At 41.8% G+C, this 11,984-nt stretch overlaps 1 protein-coding gene across 2 annotated transcripts in view; it reads left to right on the top strand.

Annotated features, from left to right (window-relative positions):
• Positions 1-11,984, top strand: part of LOC308317472 (netrin receptor UNC5C-like) — a 232,059-nt gene that overhangs the window by 213,287 nt on the left and 6,788 nt on the right. For both annotated transcript variants that reach the window (XM_080766495.1, XM_080766494.1), the window contains 4 exons: positions 1-160; positions 3,558-3,707; positions 5,100-5,264; positions 8,754-8,932. The exon at positions 1-160 is cut by the window's left edge and continues 74 nt beyond it. In XM_080766495.1, the coding sequence (XP_080622621.1) occupies positions 1-160; positions 3,558-3,707; positions 5,100-5,264; positions 8,754-8,932 (654 nt within the window). The remainder of the gene's footprint in view (positions 161-3,557; positions 3,708-5,099; positions 5,265-8,753; positions 8,933-11,984) is intronic.

Genomic DNA, 11,984 nt, shown 5'->3' with positions numbered 1-11,984 from the left:
CCTAACGGAGACGCTGGGCACATACTGCCTGGTGGGCCAGTCCGTCAGCAAGGCTGCCGCCAAGCGGCTCCAGCTGGTGGTGTTCGGCCCGGTGTCCTGCACCACGCTGGACTACTACATCAGAGTGTACTGTCTGGACGACACGCAGGACGCCCTCAAGGTTCATAAATGTTCATACTAAATGTAGCCCGTTTACCATGGGATGTTTGGTGGTGAATGATAGAGCATACAGTAAGAAACGCTGGCCGTTTGGGTGAATGATAGAGCATACAGTAAGAAACGCTGGCCGTTTGGGTGAATGATAGAGCATACAGTAAGAAACGCTGGCCGTTTGGGTGAATGATAGAGCATACAGTAAGAAACGCTGGCCGTTTGGGTGAATGATAGAGAATACAGTAAGAAACGCTGGCCGTTTGGGTGAATGATAGAGCATACAGTAAGAAACGCTGGCCGTTTGGGTTAATGATAGAGCATACAGTAAGAAACGCTGGCCGTTTGGGGGCTTTTACTCATAAAAGGACCATCTAAAAAGGACTGCCATGTCTACAGCCAAGGTTTATTCATTATTAATTATTTCAATAGTACCTACCTTCCCAGTCCATGGGAAATGTACAGTAAATGTGATGAAGCGTCATATCGAAAGCACCAAATTAGTGAATGTATTCATGTATACATTGATCAATCAATCAATCAATGCACCACTGGAGAGCAATGATGGGAAATGATGCTAGTAGTTACAGTATGTATGTCAAAGTGGCATAAACATGTGCACACACACACACACACACACACACACACACACACAAAGATCAAAGGGTGATTTTTAATGATGGTGTTTTTGTAGTATAATTGATAGGGTTTCACAAGGAATGCTGGCACTGTATTTACAGTATAGCTGCTGCGTAGGAAGACGAGGAGAAATTGATTATGTTTCAAACGTCGTGGGAGGCATACATGACACTGTACAGCCTTACAGTTAACATATAACTATTACAGTACAGTATATTGTATGCTTGTGAATCATCAGTCATTATTTGAGTACATCACATCAACAATATTAATCAAACTGATTAATTAGCAGATTATAAGAACTTTTCTAAAATATCCTCTATTTTAGCTATTAATATTATTAAAATGTATTTAGGTCTATTGTGAAATTTCAATAGTGCCGACTTGTGGGTGAAAACACTGGGAGCGGTCACATTTTTGCACAAAACCTTTGTATGACAAAGTATAAAAGTGGTTAATCATGCTAATTAATTTAGTGGATTATTAACAAAATGATGGGCCTGGGCAGTGGCTCAGCGGTCCAGGCACCTTGGCCGGTAGCCCGAGTCCGGCAGTGTGCCGCGGGTTCGACTCCCGATCCCGACGGCCTTTACTGCATGTCACTCCCCCATCTCTCTCCCCCATTTCCTGTCAGCCTACTGTCTGTCCCTCTATAAAAGAAAATATATAAAATAAAGGCGAAAGCCGCAAAAAATAAAATGACTTTTTCTTCACATTGATAATATACTGAGTAATAGACAGAATTATTGGTAAGAACATTAATGATAGTTGCAGCCCTACACACAGGCTCTCAGACATCAGGGTCTAAGTCCTTGGTGTCTTAGTGGCGCAGGCTTATTTGATGTAGTCAATTTAAAAAGGATGAAGTGTAAATCCCCACAGAACGCCCCATACAGTGTATTATTGACAACGTCTGCTCACTAAGTGAAAACGGCTGTTTCCTCTATTCTTTGACTCACAGAGACAATCAAATCTTCACTGTTAATTTAACTCTGAGATTGTGCAAATAAGGGCCCATTTGGTTTCTTCGGAATTACAAATGAATGAATTAACTCAACAGTTACGTCAAGGACAATTGGCCAATATTAACCCATTTACACCTGTGTAACCTATGTTATATATACCATCTGTGTCATTTAAGATGTTGCTATACTGTATAGCAAATTAGCAATATTATGTATCTATACATATTTTTTTTATGTTTTCAGAAAACTGCCTCAGGTTTAAACATCAACTAACTTTGTTTCGCTACATCGAGTAGACTGGTTTGGTTTGTTTCACCTGAAGAGTTTTCATAAGAGATTTAAAGTATTTTGATTCAAAGAGTTTACTTTCCAAAGCCCAATCAACACTACCAAAATGTGCTTTCTGGTAGAATTTTAGCCAATTGAAATGTTCCCAGATGTCCTGTCCTACAATCCTCTGCATCGCAGACAATATACTGACCAACTGTTCTTGGAGGAGCAGCTGAGAGATCTGGCTTTTGTTTTAGCACAATCTGAAAGCAGCCAAGCTTTGCTTACAGCACACTTAATTTACTCAGATTCAGAAGCTATAAATCTAACTTTATTTTAGACACACAAGGGGTCCATAGTGTATAGTATACTAAACACCAACATCACATATAACTAAACAATTAAAATAATACAAACAAAATCATACTGTAAATAGAGGCTGACTCTCCAGTGTTTGCACAGCCTGGACGAGTACCGGAGCTATTCCCAGGATTGACTACCGTGTATCCTCAATAATAGCAGTGGTACAACCAGTGGCGAAAATATCGACGGTGCAACTGGTGCGATGCACCGAGGCCCAACGCCCCCAAGGGGCTCATGAAGGGGGAAGAAGAAGAGAGAAAAACAGAGTCAGGACGATGGTGAAAGCCTGGTTTCAGGGGCTATCGGTCGCAGTCATCAGTGATGTCACTGACTGACTGGTTTATAAACAGCTTCAAGTCCATACTACTTCCGTGTTGCATAACAGTGACATCACTGTCCACTCCTTGTTATCTTTAGCACCTTGTTTCAACATGTGTGTTACTGTGTTCATGCGCTGCCTGTCATCAGCGCAACAAGCTCAGCTGTAGCCTATTCTGTCACGTTCCGTTGCGCTAATGAAACACTAGATGGGATTATGTCATGTCAGCAGTCAGCACTATCAGAAGATGTAACCCAGGTAAAGTAATCTGTCACTCTGCAAGTTTAACTAAAGTTTTTTCCATCTGTCCAAAGTCATTTCTGATGACCTACAGTCCTGCAGTCCTACAGATACACAGATACAGATTGATTGAAAGTGAAACATGCAAATTGATGTAAACATACTACAGATTGATTGAATATTTTACTATCAGATCGCTTGGGTACTGTTCAAAGACGCGTTTGGTACAATGAAGCGTGACGCATCACATAACATCTCATCGCATCATATTCACCATATTCACACGGCAGCCAATTTTGCTTTTAAGTTTCAAAGTTCACTTTGAAATAAAGTAAAAAATTAAAGAATAAAGTAATGGTACTAAAATCACATGCATTAGAAGGCCTTTCGAATGTGTGAGGGTGCCATGATTCATTCATAATTTACTTTCTCCCTTCCTAGAAATGTAGTGGACTCAAAAGTACAATATTAGTCTTTGAAATGTAGTCGAGTGTAGTCAAAAAGAATCGACTCAAGTAAATGTACAGTACTTTGTTAATGTCCACTACTGAACAGTGGGAAATGTCTTCAAAGAGAGTTGCGTTAATGCTCCCATTCTGGTTCTTATGTAGGAGGTTCTTCAGATGGAGACCCAAATGGGAGGAAAGCTGCTGGATGAGCCAAAGACTCTGAACTTCAAAGACAGCACACACAACCTGAGACTCTCTATCCACGACGTGCCACACACACAGTGGAAGAGCAAGCTCATCGCCAAGTATCAGGTGAGAGTCATTCGTGTTACGTAGAGTTCTCAAACTCTGTCATGTCAAGTTTTGCACACACACTCCCTGGATGGCAACGGTGAACCTCTGCCCCAAAATGTCCAGAACGGCCGCTTTGTGCAAAACGAGTTTTTGGACAGTACACCTACAGATTTTGTCCAAACATCACGCAAATTGGTACACAGTCTCTCTAGAGCCATTCAACGAAACTGGTCTTTCAGATTTCTCAGACTCCATCCTGATTGGCTTCCAAAGTGCTCAGTTTCAAACAAAATGCTGCAAATCATAAACACATCGTGTGATTTCCGTGAAATTGTGCACGCACATTCCCACTAGGCCGAGGAAGAAATGCCACATGAACATTTTCAACTCAGCATCATGGTGGCATTATAACTGGCCAAAAAGCCTGGAAGTGTGCTGGCTGCCATCAGTCAGTTTTAGTTTCAGACTACTAACGTATTGCTTATTGTACTGTCCAATGACATGAAATGGCACAAGGGACGGACCCCACAAAAAGACCACGTCCAAAAATCGGCGCTCGCACACGGGTGCCCTTTTCTGGGGTTTAAGCCCCTGCCCCCTCAGTGCTCTCTACACGACCCTCATAAAGTGCCTGCCTAACACTGCAGTGGTTATGGGTTTCAGTTCAGTTCAGTTTATTTCCAGCTCTTTTGGACAACAAAAAAGGTGCATACATTGTGCAATTTGGGCAAGACATAATTACAATTCAAGTACAAGTCCAAGGCACAAGTTGCCAAGTCAACATTATGAAGAGTCCAAGATCATGATGAAGGAATTAATTGGCATACAAACAAAAAACTGACCCTCAAATTAATATCCATTTGCACCCCATCTGAAAATATTTTGTATGCAGGGGTGGATATTGGTTAAGACCTATACACTTTGTGACTGATACTGAAAATAGCCATTCAGAAAATGTATATGTGTATGCTATTTTTGAAAAGTTTGGAAATAAAAAAGTGTGGGGGGAATATATATATTGTAATATGTTCACATACTGTATAATGTCAATAGGGACACTATGTTGAAAGTGATTAGAAGTGGGAATGAACCACAGTAGCCGTACCTGGCATGCTTTAACTTCAGAATGGTGACAGAATTTGTTTGTGTACAGTATATAAGAACATCTACTGTAATACGACGAATAAAAGTATAGCAGCTAAATTAAGCAGCTGTTTATCATGAGTTATGCGTTAGCAAGGCAATTACATTTTTCATGAAGCATATACCGGTAGCTTGCCCTTCATTCCCTCCTGGGATTGATCTCCGTGCAGTTGGAACACGTTTTCCCACCGGGATGGATCACTGGGCTGAAAATACCTGCTGAAGAAACCATTCACGGCCACTTTCCCCTTCCTGTGCATCTTGCAGGAGATCCCCTTCTACCAAGTGTGGAGCAGCAGTCAAAGAAGTCTCCACTGTACATTCACCCTGGAGCGCCTGAGCCCAGCCACCACGGAGCTCAGCTGTAAGCTGTGTGTACGGCAGGTCGAGGGAGAGGGACAGATCTTTCAGCTCAGCAACACATTGGAGGAGGTAAGAAAAAGCTTGTACAGCCCGCCCAATGCATTGGTTTGACAAATGTATTTGGTCATTTGACTTTTATCAATCAAAAAGTTAGAATTCCATATCATGCATGGCAATCATGTTAACTGACACACATGCACAAGGAGTCTTGTCATATGACTTTTGGCATCTTTCAAACAGAAGCAAAAGAAAAACATATAGCAAACGCTATCAGATGGTATTGGCTATTGTCCAACTTGGAAAGTTTAAACCTGATTTATTAGTTAAGCCTGAGTAGTATTTAAGCAGCACATGCACATATCTTTTAGTTCAGCATAAACTCTTAAACGCTATACGTCATTGACCGGAGTCTGCCAGGGATTTACAGTATACTTTTTGCCCCTTCATTTGCCCCTCTACACCAAATAACTCATTGTATGTCTTTCAAAATCTATTTATCAATCTGCATCCAACCAATTTCAACCAATAATATCATGACATTCACCAATTACTCAATTCTCCATGTTTGTAATGACACAGCACACTTTTAAACGTTCAAATCAAACGTATAAAATTATGTTACGTCCCGCGTGCCTATGCCATTTGACTCTGAAATACATCACGATACAGAAGTTAGATGCCTCTCAAAATGCTGTTTCATGTCTTCTCAATGAACAACCAAAAGTGCAAAAAGTCACTAAGTTTACTTCTAGCTGTCATGGCAGTCAGGACTCCTGCTATGACTCTGTGACTCTGTTGAATCATTCACAGTGGGGCTACGGGTCACATAACACGCTTGGAATAACAGGCTTTTGATTTAGCGCGGCCATGTAACTGTGCGTTGCGTGCGCAAAGCATTTTGGTCAGAGGTCGGATAGTTCCACTGGATTATCGCTGCTTTCAATTCTTTCACCGTGTCGCAGGCAATACTGTAGTTGCACACCAGAATTCTTATTTGAGCAGATGAGGTGATTATGAGGAACAAGGTCTTTACTGTGTCTGCCTGGCGTTGTTCCATGAGGAGTCATGCTCTTGAATACAGACATACTGTACTTCTGTTAGCCTCATCCACAAACACAGTCTGCTGTACTCTCTGACATCATCTTGGTAGAAATACTGCATTACCATGACACTGCATAAAAAAGAAAAACGGAAAACAAATCCTGACTCACTTATACTTGACATATTTCATCGTCTGAAGCCCCCAGGGGTCTATACAAGGCCCCCACCTTTTCCCCCTCTATACCAAATATTTACGCTAAAAATAGCAGCTCAGATAGAGCTTATTTGAATTTTTCTGTAAAGTCGTTTGTAAATATTGGTAGTCGCAGATTGCGTTTTTTTGGGGCTTGTTTCTAAAGTGTAGTTTGATTGATTGAATAGTTTATTAGACAGAAATGTAACAGAGTACAGTCAAGCACTTATCATTTCAGGAAAAAATAAAACATTGCATGTACAGAGTGGAACAAAAGGAAGGGGGGGTGGGGGGTAAGTGATCTGCATGTTTTGAGGGAGGGGGTCAGGGCACGCCTTGCAGATCGGTTATTTTCAAATAGCCAGTGTATACTGTATGTTTAAAGTGCTCATGTGGCCTATAGTTGCTTCTTATTGGGCTTGTTTTCATAGACCTCGTTGCTTATTTATCTCGCAATGGTGATCACCGGTCAACAGTGATCACCGGTCAACAGTGATCACCGGTCAACAGTGATCACTGGTTAACAGTGATCTGATCACCGGTCAACAGTGATCACCGGTCAACAGTGATCACTGGTCAACAGTGATCTGATCACCGGTCAACAGTGATCACCGGTCAACAGTGATCACCGGTCAACAGTGATCACTGGTCAACAGTGATCTGATCACCGGTCAACAGTGATCACCGGTCAACAGTGATCACCGGTCAACAGTGATCACTGGTCAGCAGCCCACAGCATGCTGAATAACAGGCCCAGTCTGTGGGCATTTATTTCAGCATCAAGATAGAGACGTCCTTGTGCATCGATCATTCAATCCTCAGAAAGCTTTCTGCTGTAAATGCAGGCTAAGTAGATGCTGTAAATATTAATTGTTTTTCATCAACGGTGGAGGCAGTTATGTCCTCCTGCCAACTCAACATTCATTATTGTACTGCTACCTGTAGCAGTCAGATGATGGCATGTAGGTTCAGTGAGAGAAGGTGAGAGAAGATGTGTTCGGAAGCCGCTGTATGAATGTAGAATAAGCACCACAAGCAGAACGTTAGGAAATAAGTAACTACAGGATAATATATCCATAGCGAGATCAGAACATCAGACATCAGAACTCATCTATCTAATAATTCTAACAATGTCAGAAACAGCGCGTTATCTCATCATTAACTGCACGAATCACTCCCACTTTTTACACAGGCATGGACCATAATTATATGGAGGTCTTAACGGAGCCCTTTTTCCCATTTGACACATTCATGATTAATAATGAATTTATTAGTGAATTAACCTCGCACCCTCACACACCTCCGTCCCTTAGCGACACCTGCATCACAGGCCACCGTTCTCACCGTTACCCCACTGGCATGCTTCCTCTAGCTACCGCCGCAACACAACAAAATGTGCCCTATACAATTTGGCGCCGCTGACTGTGTGTGTGTGTGTGTGTTGCATCCTTTGTTCGTCTTCTCCTGCTAAACTACACGGTTTGCACACATCTCACCATGCACAGCAGCGACAGCTAGCCTGTCCACACATGAACCACTACTTTGCATTCATATTCATGTCATATTTACAGTACTACGGCCTTCACAGTGACCGGGATATTTCCAACCCCCTCAGGCCAGGAGGCGGTGTGTGTGTGTGTGTGTGTGTGTGTGTGTGTGTGTGTGTGCGCGCGCGCGCGCGTGCGTGCGTGTGAGAGGGACGGTAAACAGTCAACACTTCTACTAAAGAAAGAGGCAGCGATGGAGCCATAAGTCCATATCCATAAATTCGGGGACATAAATTGCGCAAAATACTCTTAAACATGACGGCAGCAGCCTCCTGCATCCTCCTAGCTGTTGTGTGCTAAGCTACATTATCACACGGAACCACAACAGTCAACACGGCAATGACCAGGGTTGCCACATTGACTGAGAGGGAAACAAGCAACCAGGTCTATGAAAATGTTAACAGGCCAGATCAAGTCAGAAAATCCGAAATTAAATCTAGAATAAGCAACAATATTGCTGACTGTCAAACATCATTGTCCAATGTTGTTTTAGAGCAGTGGTTCTCAAACATTTTCATGTCATGGACCACTAATATTCTATATATATATATTTACTATATATATATTTGCTGTTCATATATTCAGAACGGGTAAGGACTAGTATATAATTATATTTTCATATTTACATCATTACACAATTTAACTGACATGCAGTGTACAAATGTATGGGTCCATTCTTGGAGTAAAATTAAGCGTGAGGATTTTATTACGCAGATGACATCAACATTGATCATGTTTATTGAAAGCCTATCCTTGCTTCTGTTTCTTTGAACAAAGGATGTCCAGTGCATAGACACCTCTCTGCTGGATCCAGCCAGCAGCATCACTACCTTAGTGGGGCCGAACGCCTTCCGCATCCCTCTGTCCATCAGACAGAAGCTGTGTGGCAGTCTGGACGCACCGCAGACCAGAGGCAATGACTGGAGGATGTTGGCCCACAAACTCAACCTTGACAGGTACTGAACTGACCAGCACAATGCAACATTTAATCAAGCTGTTGATGGTGTGTGATTGACAAATGCAGCTAGAAGCATTTAGTCCATTAGATTTTTTTAATTTTGAGCTCAATTGTGCCGAGCATCAGCCTTAAGCAAATAATTTGTTGTTTATCATTTGTTGTACGACGAAGTTTATAGATTGGCTATTTTAATTATACTGTACTGTACTGTACTGTACTGTACTGTACTGTACTGTACTGTACTGTACTGTACTGTACTGTACTGTACTGTACTGTACTGTACTGTACTGTACTGTACTGTACTGTACTGTACTGTACGACACATATCGGAGGGTCTCCGACCCTATCAGCCATTATAAAATATACTGAGACAGCTGGGACCTTGCGTGGCTTATTGCTTTTCTAAAACGGTTACAATCATATAGCAATATTAACCTCATAAAACTATTATTATTATTCATAAAAGTAGCTACGCTTTGCGCCCACCAGCGCGAGCCACACTTCATTTTTTTTATTCGGCCAGTCTCTGTGACGAGGTCGCCCGGAGCCACACATTCACAGTCATATGAGCCGGGCGGTGCTTAGACGCCCGCACGGCCAGGGTGCGTAAGGCAATCAAGTGCTCCCCTTCCCCAGTTCAGCTACAGAGCTGTGGGATCAGCTGGGAATGATATAAAGTGATTGAAGGTGTGGGCTATCGTGAGATTTACTATACTATACTATACTATACTATACTATACTATACTATACTATACTATACTATACTATAAGTTAGACATTAGTTATAAATAGCCACACAAATCTACAGTTACTATATTTTGTGTTATCAGTTACTGGTTACTTTAACAGCAACCTCTGCTTACATCTATTTCTAATGTGTTCAGTTCTATCAGTTAACAACTTTAGCCTTAAGCGCCTTTCAAACGGGAAGCGAGGAACGCAGGCGTTGTTGCCTGGATCAACGACAGGTCTCCTCCAGGTCTGCTCAATAGGTCTGGTGAGTCGCGCGTGTGCAACAATACAGATAAATACGCTTGTGTTGTGGCACCGTAACTGCTCCCCTGTGCTCCGCGCAAAAATGCAGGTCTCATTGAAAATGAACTATAGGCGCATTATATCGCTTCACGTTTCAAAGGCCCTTTATACAAAACTTCTCTAAAACAGCCGATCTACAAGCTTACAATATGATTTACCACAAGGTGTTGTGAGCTTGTAGGTGTGCTATTTTAGAACATTTTAGAAATAAATGTAAAAGTCTTTTGAAAATTGTGGTATTGTTTTTTGAAAAGAATAATTATAATACAAAATAAAAATACAACATTTTTGACATGCCCAAAATAGGTGCAAGTGGCTAACCTGGCATGGCCAGACTTGTAATCATGACCGTGGAAAAGCAAGTGATTTCGCTATGACAGAGTTGTCTGGTTCCAAGGCTAGAACATGAGCTAGCTAGACATGACCACTTGTGTGTGTGGTGTGTTGCACACTGCATGCATACTCATGCAACCATGCAGACATATCTTTGTAATGGAAACTTCAGTTCAACTCACTCTAGAATAAGTGCTCTTCCTCATTTAATTAAAGAGAACACGCATTTTTCTAGTTATTCTATTGGCAGCATCATGTAGGTCACCATGACAGCAAGGAATAGGACACACTGAGCTGGAAGCTATAGCAACAGCCCATGCTGATATGAATGACACACACACACGCGCGCGCGCACACACACACACACACACACACACACACACACACACACACACACACACACACACACACACACACACACACACACACACACACACACACACACAGTAAACCCTATATACAGAGTCCCCCAGGAGTCAATACTATTAAGGCCCCCTCCTTTTTTTTAGCAGATACTATTTACATTGAATGTTCACATATTTTCATCAAGTGTTTGTCTTTTGTGCCATGCCCAGAATGGGGATGCTAGGGTTCATGTTATTAATGTGTGGATCAATATGGTGACTAGACTCTAGAGCAGGGGTGGATCAATATGGTGACTAGACTCTAGAGCAGGGGTGGATCAATATGGTGACTAGACTCTAGAGCAGGGGTGTTATTAATGTGTGGATCAATATGGTGACTAGACTCTAGAGCAGGGGTGTTATTAATGTGTGGATCAATATGGTGACTAGACTCTAGAGCAGGGTTCATGTTATTAATGTGTGGATCAATATGGTGACTAGACTCTAGAGCAGGGTTCATGTTATTAATGTGTGGATCAATATGGTGACTAGACTCTAGAGCAGGGTTCATGTTATTAATGTGTGGATCAATATGGTGACTAGACTCTAGAGCAGGGGTGCCCAAAAGGTAGATTGCGATCTAGAGCAGTGGTTCCCAGACTTTTCAGGTCAATACCCCAAAGAGATATTAGACATGTGCCCGGTACCCAAACTAGTGAAACGCCTCGCGAGCTTGTAAATTGGCTATTTTCACTTCTTTATATTTTTTACTTGAGTTGTGACACATAAATTGGTCTGTGACCCACAAATGGATCCCCACCCACTGGTTGGGAAACAGTGCTCTAGAGGACACTGGGCAGATGTTATATTGGCAGGATCATGTACTGTATGTTTTTTTTTACCTTTAAGAGCTCTCCTTTGCAATTACCCTACATACTTAAAGAGGCAGTGCCATGATTTTGGTAATTTCTCTGTTTTTCATTCATCAATCATGAAGTTGGCATAACTTCTTTAGACCACCCGCAAGTAATAATGAAACCCAATCATCATTATGAGGAAATAGGACGTGGCACTGCCTCTTTAACATGGGGTTGGATCATTTATTATAACCAGAGAAATAATGTCAACCAACCAATGAATGTGGTGCTGCTGCCACTTCATGATTGCATGGCTTTGACTGGTGACTCATGCTTTACGGAAATGAAACCAAATGGTTTCATTTTACACTCTCAAGAGTTAAATTATTGTTAAACATCTGCATTACTTAAGTTAATTCTACACGAGAGAATGTAGAGGAATTGTTGTTTTGATCGTTTGCCTGTTATCTCTCCTATGGTA

The sequence above is a fragment of the Protomyctophum bolini genome (assembly GCF_963924005.1).
Source record: "Protomyctophum bolini genome assembly, chromosome: 6".
In the NCBI taxonomy this organism is placed as follows: domain Eukaryota; kingdom Metazoa; phylum Chordata; class Actinopteri; order Myctophiformes; family Myctophidae; genus Protomyctophum; species Protomyctophum bolini.
Note: the sequence above shows the minus strand (reverse complement) of the source record. Positions and strands in the feature narration are given on the sequence as shown.